The 14,326-nt window shown below is 38.5% G+C and overlaps 1 protein-coding gene across 1 annotated transcript; it reads left to right on the forward strand.

The window, feature by feature from the left end:
* Positions 1-1,955: 1,955 nt before the first annotated feature.
* Positions 1,956-14,020, forward strand: LOC129779923 (uncharacterized protein K02A2.6-like). Its single transcript, XM_055787701.1, has 2 exons — positions 1,956-2,232; positions 12,695-14,020. The coding sequence occupies exon 2, from the start codon at positions 13,244-13,246 to the stop codon at positions 14,018-14,020; it is 777 nt and encodes a 258-aa protein (XP_055643676.1). The 5' UTR covers positions 1,956-2,232; positions 12,695-13,243.
* Positions 14,021-14,326: the final 306 nt, after the last annotated feature.

Below are 14,326 nucleotides of genomic sequence, written 5' to 3' on the forward strand. Positions count from 1 at the left end.
TGGGGATAACAAAAAAAAAGCGGGTCAAGCAACAAACATAGTTTCGGTAGCGTTATGGTATGGTGATTATAAGTGAATGCATATTTACCACATGGGTGTTTAACAAAAAAAAATATTAAAAAAAAATGTTTTGTTAAACTATAAAGCGAAAGTGATTTCGTCGGTTATGTGCGGTTGTGTGCTGAATTGATCATGTATAATTATCTGAGTATGGAGCTTCAAGGAGGCACGATGTCAACGTTATTAGAATCGAAAGTCACCGGTAATAAAAAAAACCAATTATAATTCTTGAATAGTCGACGGTGGCAATTTCATGAAAAAAAATCGAAATTAAATTATATAGCGTGATATACACTTTACTTCTTCGAAGATCAAGACTTTTGCTTTTGAGAGCTTCTTAAAAGGCAGATTGTTTTAGATTTGATATTTCGAATTTATCATTTCTTCGGCGTTATGGGGACAAATTAAATTCAATTAGAAATTGGATTTGTGCTGTTTTGCGTATCCGTCTTGACAATAGCTGGAAATCCAAAGCTGGATGATGATAATAATTGAATGATATTTGGTTATCTAACAGTACATGTGATTTATTATTTCGATTATGTCATTTTCAAGCAATTCTGCCATGAAAACAGGACAAACAGAATGTTAAAGTAGATTATATATTTGTTTTATCACGAATTCGATCAAGTACTGGAAAAGTACATAATGATTGTAAATAGAAATATTTTCTTGATATAATCGAAAATATTACTTCTATTAAATTGATTATGCTGCGGTGCGAGAGAATCATGTTTTATATGATAAACATGTGGTTTTGTGAATCTATTTAATTAATTGGTTATTAACAGAATGGCCAAAACAGTTTTGAATAAATATAGAAAAAATTTGAATGTGTCGACAGTGAAATAATTGCCGTCAATTCCCATGAAAACATTCACATACACCAGCAACGTAACGACCCGTCAGCATACGTTCAACGAAAACGACCGGCAGGATTTGTAGGAAAGAATAATTGACGGAGACGGACGGTTTTTGTCTGGGCTTTGTGTCTCGGCTTTTGTTTTGATTTGGTTGTACAGTAATTTACATTTAAATCGACATTAAGCTAATTTAACCGATCTGTGATGCAACACGTTTAATTAGACATTTTTACCTCTAATTGGACATTTTTGTAAATATTGAATTCGGGGCCCAAATTATGGCCCCACATTGAAAGTCGCTAACAGTCGCGAATGGCCGATTACTGATCAAAATCGACTCCAATACGACACTAAGTGGTGCCTCAGCATATCGCATTATAAGTAACTTACTGTACTTTTTATGCCAACATATCGCTTAGCTCCAAATTTCGGAGTGAAAATCATTCGCGACTAGTTGAGAGAATTATTCTATTTATTATTATTGTTGAATAAGGGTCGGACTACGGGGTTTAAGCATTTAAATAATTGAATTCAATGATTCCCATTGAATTTTCCAAAATTCGAAACTGATTTTAGGCATGCTGATTTGAAAGAGTGCATTGCAATTCAAAATTGTTGTAGGTGGCGACACCATGAATAAAATTAATTGAATCATTCGTTTGGCATTTGACGTGACGGTGCTGGTGGAAGCATTGACTGCATGTGAACATTGACGGAACGTAGACGTTCTTCTCTGTAACGTGCTATGTGAATCGCACATAATGTGGGAGATAGGATTGGTGTTATGAAAACAGTACATAGATATAATAAAATTCATTCGATGTAGCAACAAAATAATAATAATTAATAACAAGTGCTTCATCTGTTCAGGAGCTTTGAATTATTTGTTGATATGCTCTGAGAGATCGGAGTAACCTAAAACTCTTTGTTATAGCGAATATGAATTTGAGGGTGTATAATGCTGCTAAATAAAAACGGAAACGTTAATGAGATTGCGAATCGGGAGTGTCAAACGAACGCACTCTCCTCTCTTCTGTATGACATACATGAGGTACAGCGAAAAAATCGAGAGGTACACGAGGACTTGACGATCTCTCGAGAATGAGTTGTGAAGTGAATTTGGAAGTCAGTCTCTGGATTATTGTTGTGACGAGCGGTTGATTTAAACGGCGTGGAGTGGTTACGACAAAAGCCACCAACAGATTCCAGAGCAGGAGGTCACGTAAAGTAAAGGAGGTGGAGGATGAAAGCACCGATTCGGATGGGAAAACATCATCTTGCAATGAAAATTCATCGGAGGAAAGTGATAGTGAGTATGAAATTGGAAATATTTTCGATAATTCATCGAAAGGAGGTGGTGTGATGGCTGAGTTAAAACTCAAATTCGCCAAGAAGTGGAAGTCAGTAGTTTGCGAAGTAGACACCGGAGCAAATACAAGCTTGATTGGCTATAACTGGTTAGTCAAACTCACAGGAGATGATAACCCGAAAATGATGCCATCAACCTACAGACTACAAAGTTTCGGTGGAAATCCCATAAAGGTGCTTGGAGAAGTCAAGATTCCTTGTCGTCGGCTGAAGCGTCGATACCGATTGGTCTTACAAGTCGTGGACGTAGACCAGCGGCCACTACTTTCGACAAAAGTATCTCGGGTAATAAGCTTCGTTAAATTCTGCAAATCGGTAACGTTCGGTAAATCTGAAGAAACAAAATCATCAAACATGTTAAAGATACACAGGATTGAAGCCGAGAGAATAATTGAGGAGCATAAAGGAATTTTTGCTGGTTACGGAAAATTCGTCGGTCAAGTATCATTGGAGGTCGACCCTTCTGTTCCACCTTCAATACAGTCTCCCCGTCGTGTTCCAATCGCCATGAGAAACAAGTTGAAGAAGGAGCTAGAATCGTTGGAGAAAGAGGGAATGATCGTGAAGGAATCTAGACATACCGAATGGGTGAGCAACATAGTGATAGTGCAACGAGGTGACCCGGAATCCGCTAGCATCAGAATTTGCCTTGATTCTATTCCTCTCAAAAAGGCGCTAAAGAGACCGAATCTTCAGTTCGCTACACTGGACGAAATTCTCCCGGAGCTGGGAAAGGCTAAGATTTTTTCCACGGTTGACGCAAAGAAAGGGTTCTGGCACGTAGAGCTCGATGAACCCAGCAGTAAACTTACAACTTTTTGGACTCCATTTGGTCGGTACCGTTGGACTAGACTGCCATTTGGTATATCCTCAGCTCCTGAGATCTTCCAGATTAAACTACAAGAAGTTATCCAGGGTCTCGAAGGCGTTGAGTGTCTGGCGGATGATCTGCTGTTGTTTGGGGCTGGTGAATCTTTGGAAGAAGCTCTCATCAATCACAACAGATGCTTGAAGAATCTTCTCATTCGTTTTGAAAAAAACAACGTGAAGCTGAATCAATCTAAACTAAAACTCTGTCAAACCTCGGTAAAGTTTTACGGACATGTGTTGTCAAGCAACGGTCTTAAACCAGATGAGTCAAAGATTTTTACAATCCAGAATTTTCCTACACCACTCAATCGAAAAGAAATGCATCGTTTTGTCGGAATGGTAAACTATTTGGGAAGATTTATTCCGAATCTTAGCTGTAACCTGACGAATCTCCGTAAGCTAATTTCGGATGAAGTACCATGGCAATGGACGAAGGTCGAGGAGGAAGAGTTCAATCGAGTGAAAGGCTTGTGAAAATTTCTTTCTGTCAAATAAAGAAATTTTACGCTTTTTCGCGTGAGTTCGTGTTTAAGACTAACTTTATTTTTCAAATATGTACAATATATATACAGACATTCTTAACCTAAAGATGAGGAATATCTCCTCTCTCTTTCATGAAACCGATACACATCGGTTCCATTATCTCCACGCGACGACCACGTGGTCGTCACCGTGGGCCTATCTTATTTTCGAGTTGGCCCTTTCCATCCTTCGCCCTAAAAATAAACCTGAATAAACATCATCTTATATTTTATTACACTTTACTGGTGTATCTAGCCGAGCGCGCAGCTAGGGATGGAAAGGGTAATAAATGCATCCTAAGCGATGCGTGCATTAAATTGTTTACCAGACGCAATCTAAATATTCGTCTGTTTTGAATTTATGACCAGCAATAATTTCGAGCTACAAGCGTTTTCTAGCCTGATCAAACACTTGAGCTCTTACATTTGTTAATTACCTTACATTGGTCCTATCTAAATATTGCGTTTCGTCCTAACTAAACGACTATTTCCCATTTGGGATTTAGGATAAGCAAATACTTGAGTTTGTCTTGCTCTTACATATTTTCCTTCGCTCAGCTGGGGTCTTGTTTTAAATGTATATTTTGTCTTACTTATTTCGTAGCCTATCTGTCCGCGACATTCCGGACCCCGTAAATATATCCCATAGATTTACAATTACAGACAACTATCGCGGTTTACAATCATAGAAGGATTTCTTGATGTTGATCCTTCTCGTAATCCATTTAGCCTTATCATTTCTAGAATAGAACGTGGAGGTTCGTTATTTTCATTATGTTGTCTGTTCCTTCTCGATTTTTCTTTATAAACATGAAAATTCCTATTATCATAATTACCGATATGATGCTTATTGCACCGCCGAATGTAAAGACATGCTTCCTTTGAATTAGATCATTTTCAGGGATGCTTATGTCCTCTATGTTCAAATTTTTATATGGATTTTCATTCGAGATTGTTTTGTTTAGTTTTACATCTGCGTCTAATTTTGCAATATTATATGGAAGCTTTTCTATTGATTTGAAGAATATTTTTGATTTTGTATCATTTCCTGATATTTGGGCGTATAAAACGTTATTCTCAGTTAGAATTTTACAGTCTGGGGATAACTCTACAATCGCAACCTTATAGGGTGGTGATATCACTGTATTATCGCAATGAATTATAATTGTCTTAGAATGGCTGGTTATATACACTATTGAATTAACTTTGCTTAGTTGTATCAACGTTGCGTATGGCTCCTGTAGTGTTTTTGTTATACACATGTTTTTTTGTAGATTTATGGAATAGCTATACAATCCATTGTTCTAATAAATTCTGGTTGATTTATTATATAATGACTATTATTAAATTTTACTAAATTTTCGTTTGGGTAGAAAAATTCTTCGTTATCGTTTATTGCTATAGTAGGGTGGTCTATCTGTACAATACTTCCATTCTCAGGAATCGAGATTACTCTTAAGAGTTCGAAATTGTTCTTAAAGATAATAACATTTTCCATTATTATGTGTATAGTTCCATTTTCATTCTTAAATTCATATTTGACTGCTAGCGGGTCCCCAAGGATAGTGTATCCTCTCGGCAACTGCCGTCTGATTTTCTCAGTTGTTTTTTGCATTTCATCGTTAGTTAAGGGGTGGGTTCTTAATGTTCTATATTTTTGAGTTATTCCTTCAATCAGTCGTGAAGCTAATATTGTTGTTTCAAAAAACTTTTCTGTAAATTTATTATTTTTTTCTTCCGAGTACTTTTCCTTCAAGGCTGTCATTCCTAAATTAAGATTATAAATTCTCTTGCTTAATTCGTCTCCCATATTTTTGCTTTTCTCATTTAGGGTTCTCATCGTCTGTGAAATTTCATGAAGCTTCTGCTCTTCATGGATGCGTAAAGATTGTACTTCGTCTTCCACGTCATTACTTCCGAATAGTAAATCCTTCAGAAAACCAAGTATTCCTTTACTTCTTTTTAGTCGACGTAAAAGAGTTATTTCTTGTTTAGCGTTATTACATTGTCGTTCTATTGACATAGTTATTTCTGCTAAAGTTTTGTCTCTAGTTACGTTTCCCAAAAATGTTAAGGCTTCTGCTAAATTCGAATGAATTGAATCAAGCATGGATATATCGTCATTAGGTGCTATATTGGATACGATGTTCGTCCTCCAGATTCCACGCTTTACTAGGCAGGATCCTAAATGGTCGAACATCAATCCTCCTCCTTCGAGAGGCTTAATGCTCACGGCACTTGTTAAATTAACTAATGCCAAAACTGCTAAAGCAGTTACTAATTTGTTTTGTATTGAGCCAGTATATGGTCTCATTTTTCCTGTAACTTTCTGTTTTTGATCTTGTTTTGACTTGAAACTCGATGCAAGTTCTTTTACATGTTTGTCGTCAGCTGTTTTCCTTATTCCCCAGTTCGGAAACTTTTTTCGTTCTCCCACTTCCATCTTATTCTCTGGTGCAGCTTGTATTACACCAACAAAGTTGAGAGGCGATGAAAAAATATTATTTTCTGGCGAGCTCTTAGTGTGGTCTGTATCGTTTCGAATCACCTCTAATACTGCTAATTTCACAGCTGGTCTAATAAATTCCCCTTTTATTGTTTTTACGGTTGCGGATCTAACTTGTCCGTCCGTATTAACAACGGTTTTAATCACCTTGCCTTTATGCCATTTGCCTTTTTTCTCCTCATCGGCGAATACAACTATGTCGCCTTCCTTTATAGGTTTAACTTTCTCCAACCATTTGTTTCTTTTAGTTAATGTTGGAAGGTATTCCTTTACCCATCGATCCCAATATCCTTTGACAGTTAATTGCGCTCTTTTCCAGTGCTGCCGAGTGGCCTCCGCCCTTGAGACATCGTCGATAGAAGCTACCGCTTCGCCAGCGCATCCCAACAAAAAATGATTGGGAGTTAAAACTTCGTCATCTTCAATATCTAGTGGAATATGTGTTAATGGTCGATTGTTGATAAGAAATTCTATTTCGGTTAGAACCGTTCGGAGCTCATATTCTGGCATTGTTCCTTGCCCTTGCGGCAGCAAACTTTTTATTTCTTTTACCATTCTTTCCCACGCTCCGCCGAAATGTGGCGAAGCGGGAGGATTGAAGTGCCATTTAACTTCGTCATTCGATAATTTTCTAAGCATTCTTTCGAACTTGTTTTTCGCTCCAATGAAATTAGTTCCATTGTCGCTAAATAATTCTTGTACTTTACCTCTACGATATTGTAGATTTCGAAAGCATATAATGAAAGAGTCTGTGCTCATATCTTGTGCTAGTTCAAGATGCACTGCTCTAGTGGTCAGACAGGTGAATAGGCATCCCCAGCGTTTTTCTACTCGTCTGCCTATAGATACGCAATATGGCCCGAAATAGTCTGTTCCAGTAAACGTAAATGGTTTGCAATATGGCGTAACTCTACATGGTGGTAGGACTGACATTATTGGGGGAACAGGTTTCGCGGACATGTTTTTACAGTACTGACAGTTTCTTTTAACGGTTTTAACGGTTTTAATTGATCCAAAACTTTTGTCGTACGGCTGCTATCACCGTTTCGCTTTTTCTATGCCGATATTTCTCATGGTAATGGCGTAATATTAATGTGCTTACGTAGTGTTTGTAAGACAGTATGATAGGCGTTCTAGCTGAAGTAGGTAGACAGTTAGCATTTTCAATGCGGCCTCTTGATCTTATCAGTCCGTGTGCGCAGAGCTCAGGATTGAGCGTTCTTATCTCGCTTTTTTGGTGGATTTTCTCTCCCTTCTGTAGTAGTTCCATTTCGCTGGGATATGACTCCCATTGCGCCTTTTGAATTAAGATGCGTTCGGCATAATCCAAATCAACTTTCTCGATGGTTTTGTTGAATTTTATTTTTCTCACTTTTGATTTTAACCAATCAATATATTTGAATACAATGGCTAGTGATCGCTTTAGCCTTGTAAATTCCGAACACCAATTTATGTGAATATTATCAAGACCATTGATTTTTTTCGATTTGATAGGGTACATGGGTCTAATTTCTTCGGAAGTATCAATTTTTTCATCTTCCTTGGGCCAATTTTCCTCATTGGCATGTAAGAACTCGGGACCAGAGAACCAGATCGAGTTATATTTTGTATATTTCGTAGCTTCATCAGCTGGATTATTTTTGCTATTTACCCATTTCCATTGGTTTACATATGTTGTTTCTAAGATTTCTCCAATTCTTAAGGCAACAAACTGCTTATATTTGCGTGGTTCTGAGCGAATCCACGCTAATACTGTTCTTGAATCTGTCCAAAAAACTACTCTTTTTATTGATATGCGCAGTTGATCTTTCACCGTCTTTACCAACCTAGTCCCTAATACCGCGGCTTGTAATTCAAGCCGTGGTACAGAAATAATTTTAGTTGGTGCCACCCTTGCCTTCGCGGCTACGATATTGATGTCAGTGCATGATTCATATATATTTTTAAGGTACACTACAGATGCGAAGGCATTCTCTGATGCATCTACGAATACATGTAGCTCTCGTTCCTTAGGGTAAGAAAATTTACTATATGAGCGTGGTATTTTGGTCGATTTAGCTTCTTCGAGTCTTTGATGCCATTTTTCCCACTTAGCCTTCATGGTTGAGTTAATTGGTTCATCCCATGTAATTCCACTTTTCCAAAGCTCTTGCATTAAGATTCTAGATTGAATTGTTATATGCGAAAGTAATCCTAGCGGGTCATAAACACTCATGCTTTGTGAGAGCAATCGTCGTTTAGTAAATTCTTGAGTAATAGGGATTTCTACTTTGTAGCTTATACAATCTTCTTTTGTATCCCAGTATATTCCAAGTACTTTCTCGTATGATTCCTCGCGTTTTTCGAACAACACTTTTTTAATTTCAGTCCTATTTTCCATCGGAATTTTTTCTAGCAGCTTCTCGCTATTGGATGTAAAGTTCCTAATGTTAAAGTGGCCATGTTTATGTATCGCAATAACCTCGTTTACGATTTTTGACGCGTCTTTTAAGTCATTGAAACTATCTAGGTAGTCATCCACGTAATGGTTGTTTTGTATAGCTTCTACCGCTTGTGGGTGAGCCTCTCTAAATTTCTCTGCGTTTGAATTCTTCACGAATTGTGCACAAGCTGGTGAGCAAGTAGCTCCAAACGTCATTACTTGCATCACGTATACTTCGGGATCTGTATCAAAATTCTCCCTAAATAAGAACCTTTGAGCATTTTGATCCTCTTTTCTTATTTTTACTTGATGGAACATTTCTTGAATGTCCCCAGCAATTGCAAATTTTCCCTCTCTAAACCGTATTAAAACTCCTTGCAGCGACGTTGTCGCGTCTGGGCCTGATAATAGCTTTGTGTTTAGAGATTCTCCTTTAACCTTTGCAGCAGCATCAAATCGTGGTTTTATAGGGAATTTATTTGGGTTTACCACTGTAAAGTGTGGTAGATAGAAGTTTTTAGGATCGTGTTTCTGTTGCTCTTTAGAAGTGAGTTTTCTTGCGTATCCCTTGATTACATACTCTTTAATTTTGTCCACATACCATTTTTTCAAGGCTGGATTTTTACTCATCCTTGATTCCTGACCATGAAGTCTGTTCAAGGCTGATTGATAGCTATTTGGGAACTGTACATTATCATGTTTCCACAACAGTCCGATTTCATACCTTCCTTCTTGATAAGTCAGAGTTTTATTCATGATGTCAATCGCTCTTTTCTCATCGTTAGACATCAATGCCCTCACAGGTGCTTTTGCTCCAAAGTCTTCTAAACTGAAGTAACCTTCCATCAGTCTGTTGAATAGATCTGATGAGTCAATTTCGTCATTGGTGAGTACATGCTCTTTTTCTGTTTTACATTCATTTGTCTGTCCAAATAGCACCCATCCGAGCTTAGTTCTCTGAGCAACTGGTTCATTAAACCTACCCGATCTCGCCTCACTACCGCTTATCAAATATGCGTGTGGGAGACCCAACAATATTTCTGGTTTGGCGTTATTATATCCTTTTAAGGCTAAACCTTTTAAATGGTCATATTTTTGTTGCAATTCATCAACACACATTGATTGAGACGGAAGCGATAAATCTGATACGGTTCTCAGATTTTTCAAATAGAAATGTTGATCATTGCTCCCGCATATACCTACAGTAACTTCTTCACTGTCTAATTCTTGTTGAGTTTCGCCATTAGTCCAAATCAATGTCAATGGATTATTCCGACCCTTCATTCTTAGTTTGGTTTTAATGTTATCGTGAATTAAGCTCACAGACGACCCTGGATCAATAAACGCGAAAGTTTGAATCTTCTTACTTCCGTTGTCTAGCGTAACCGGAATAATTTGATACAAAACTTTCTTCTCCTTATTCATTGACGAACTCCTGAGGAACACTTTCCTTGTCTTTTTCGCTACTTCTGTGCAATAGAGGATGGTGTTTGAATTTACATCCATCAACTCCACAAGGCTTTGCTATCCTACAGTTCTTTGCCATATGGTTCGTGAAATTACAGCAGGCTAAACATAGTTTATGTTTATAGATGAAATCATATCTCTGAGGAACATTCATTTTTTCAAATTCTGGACATGCTGATGTTTTGTGATCACGTTTGCATAAGAAACACTTAAGCGGACGCTTGTGTTTGGAATTCGTTTGCCTTGTAACAAGGGTGTTTAGACGATCAACTCTAGTATTTCGCTCGTTTTTTTCCGAGAGTAGCATTGTAGGTAATTCTTCATGCGGTTTCAACCAGTCATTAAAATCTTCTAATGTTGGTATGAATGGGTCTATATCTACTCTATCTCTCTTTGAATCTGACACGAATTTTATCCATTGAAAATGTAGGGGTTTTGGGAGTTTTGCAACCAAGTCACGAATCAATCTTGGATCATTTAGATATTCATCATGTTTTAACATTTTAACGTTTGTTACGAAGCAGTCGATCGACGTGACAAAATCAATGACTGTTTGTGGTGACTCAAAACGAGGGTTCTTGACATTTATCGCATCTTTCAACAAATTTGAGTATATTGTTTCTGGGTTACCAAAACGCAACTCTAATTTCTCCATTATTTTGGGAACGTTTGATTTATCTATTAGGAGCGCACTTACTAACCTCAGTGCATCTCCTTTTAGATGCTTTTGAAGGCGATTTATATTTTCTAATTCAGAAAATTTTCCTTGAAGGGTGGTTTCCTCAAAAGTTATTTTAAATCTAGGCCACACTCTGTGTGAGCCGTCAAATATTGGAAGATCTGAAAGAGATTGTCTTACCATTAATCTAGATAGATCGAGATCTTCTTCTTTGTTTTCCGTTTTAATGTTTTGGAAAGATTCTACCAGAGTTTGTATCGATTCTCTATGAATTCTCATAAGATCCTCTAGTGAAGTTGCAGACTTTGATTGGAGCCTAAGCAACTCACTTTCTATGCGTTTACATTTGATACATAACCATCTTTCATTTTTGGCAGGTTTTTGTTTTAGACCTGCGCATGTCAAATGAAACCATCGGTCGCATTCGTCACACGCTACTAGGTCATCCCTAGAGTCGGGTTCATTGCACAATCGGCAATTTCCATTCTTATTATTAGTGAATTGTACAGACATTTTCCTTACTTATTTATATGTGTGAATTTTATACCTGTTTCCGGTGAAGTCGTCTTGTACTAAGTCACCCTGGTTTCGCTCCTACTGCGATGGTTTTCTACTGCTGCTGCTACTGCTGATGCTGTTACTGGCGCCCACGGCTACTGGTTTTCGGCTCTGCTGGTGTCCGTGCCTGGTTCGACCGCTCGTCACACCCCAGGTCTTTGTTCCACGGCTGCCTCACTGCGGCAGCTGGTTCCTCCTATTGTTGCTTCAGCTCCTGGAATCTACTCGCTCTGCTGCTGTTACTAGTGCTGCTGCTATTACTTCTCTTTTTTTTTTTAAACACTGTTCGGGTTCTTAACCTGGCCGTTCCAGGTGACAATCTTGCCTTCAAACTACCGGCAATCACTGCCTTGATAGAGCTTGCCAAGGTTCACTTTTTCAGCTCCTGGCAATCACTGCCAATCACTGTCCAAAAATTGTTTTTATTAAAGGCAATCTCTGCCAATCACATGAACGTCCGATTTTCCACTTGTCAGAAATACTTCACAAATGGTAATCGCTGCCAAGAATCACTTTTGTTCGGAAAACTTGTTAACAAATGGCAATCGCTGCCAAGAATCACTTTTGTCCGGAAAATTTGTTAACAAATGGCAATCGCTGCCAAGAATTACTTTTGTTCACATGTCGATTTTTTTTTTTAAATTACTTGGCAATCACTGCCTATTTAGCTTTTGTATGAGTCAGGAATCCGCACTGAAACTTTGGTGTTCCTCTCTGGAGCCACCATGAAAATTTCTTTCTGTCAAATAAAGAAATTTTACGCTTTTTCGCGTGAGTTCGTGTTTAAGACTAACTTTATTTTTCAAATATGTACAATATATATACAGACATTCTTAACCTAAAGATGAGGAATATCTCCTCTCTCTTTCATGAAACCGATACACATCGGTTCCATTATCTCCACGCGACGACCACGTGGTCGTCACCGTGGGCCTATCTTATTTTCGAGTTGGCCCTTTCCATCCTTCGCCCTAAAAATAAACCTGAATAAACATCATCTTATATTTTATTACACTTTGCTGGTGTATCTAGCCGAGCGCGCAGCTAGGGATGGAAAGGGTAATAAATGCATCCTAAGCGATGCGTGCATTAAATTGTTTACCAGACGCAATCTAAATATTCGTCTGTTTTGAATTTATGACCAGCAATAATTTCGAGCTACAAGCGTTTTCTAGCCTGATCAAACACTTGAGCTCTTACATTTGTTAATTACCTTACATTGGTCCTATCTAAATATTGCGTTTCGTCCTAACTAAACGACTATTTCCCATTTGGGATTTAGGATAAGCAAATACTTGAGTTTGTCTTGCTCTTACATATTTTCCTTCGCTCAGCTGGGGTCTTGTTTTAAATGTATATTTTGTCTTACTTATTTCGTAGCCTATCTGTCCGCGACAGCTTGGTTGCTGACGTTAGAACTCTACAGTACTACAATCCTGCGAAGCCGTTAATAATTGAATGCGATGCAAGTTGCTTTGGGCTAGGAGTTGCAGTCTATCAGGATGAAGGAATAATTGGATATGCATCAAGAACGTTAACTACCACTGAACGAAATTACGCGCAGATCGAAAAAGAATTGTTGGCGATACTATTTGCGTGTATTCGTTTCGACCAGCTCGTGGTTGGAAATCCGAAAACAATTGTGAAAACCGATCACAAGCCTTTGATCAGCATCTTCCGGAAACCCTTACTGTCTGCCCCAAGAAGATTACAACATATGCTGCTCAATCTTCAACGTTAAAACCTGGTGATACAGTTCGTGACTGGAAAGGAAAACGTCGTGGCCGATGCGCTTCTCGGGCACCATTCGATGACGAAGCAGTAAAGGATGAGTATAAAAAGCTGCACATTTACAAAGTGTTTGAAGATATCGAGTATTTAGAACTTACAAAATTTCCTAATATATCGGATAGTTGCCTAAGCGAAATAATGAGCGAAACCATGAAGGATAATTCCATGCAGAAACTTATCACTTTTGTTCAACAGGGTTGGCCTAGATCAGTTGATCGAGTACCACACGAGATCCGTGTATTCTACGGTTATCGGGATGAGTTATCCGTTCAGGGTGGCATTATTTTTCGACAAGATCGGATCCTCGTTCCGTATGCATTACGTCGTAAAATGATTGAGAAATGTCACGTTAGCCACAATGGGTGTGAAGCTACTTTCAAACTGGCTAGAGCAAATCTGTGCTGGCCAGGCATGAGCAACCAAATCAAGAACATCGTTAAGAACTGCCCAGTCTGCACAAAATTTGCGTCGTCACAACCAAATCCACCTATGATGAGTCATCAAATTCCCATCTATCCGTTCCAGTTGATTTCGATGGATGTCTTCTTTTGCGAGTTTCGTGGTCGTAAACAAAAGTTCCTGATCACTGTCGACCACTATTCAGATTCTTTTGAGGTAGATGTCCTAAGAGATTTGACGCCGGAGTCGGTTATTGTAGCATGCAGTAGAAATTTTGCTCGACATGGAAAGCCACAAACTATGTTGACGGATAATGGGACAAACTTCGTTAACCAGAAAATGAAAAAGTTCGCGCTAGAATGGGACATTGAACACATCACTTCAACTCATCACCACCAGCAGGGAAACGGCAAATCAGAGGCGGCCGTAAGGATTGCAAAGCGTTTACTGAAAAATTCAGAGGACCGGAACCGACTTCTGGTATGCACTATTACATTGGAGAAATACTCCAAATAAGATTGGCTCTAGTCCAGCTGCTCGTTTGTTTTCTCGTTCTACACGTTGTGGAATTCCAACATCCGGGGCCAATCTCATGCCAAAAGTTGTAGAGCATGTTCCTCAATCAATCGAAAAAAACAGAAGGAGAACTAAATTAAGCTACGACAGGAAATCGAGAAATCTACCTGAGCTGCAAACCGGATCAGCAGTATATGTGCAGATGAATCCGGATATTTCCAAACAGTGGACGCCTGGTACTGTTACAAATCGCCTCAGCGATCGATCCTACACAGTGGATGTGAACGGAAGCAACTATCGTCGAAG

The sequence above is a fragment of the Toxorhynchites rutilus genome, chromosome 3 (assembly GCF_029784135.1).
Source record: "Toxorhynchites rutilus septentrionalis strain SRP chromosome 3, ASM2978413v1, whole genome shotgun sequence".
NCBI lineage: Eukaryota > Metazoa > Arthropoda > Insecta > Diptera > Culicidae > Toxorhynchites > Toxorhynchites rutilus.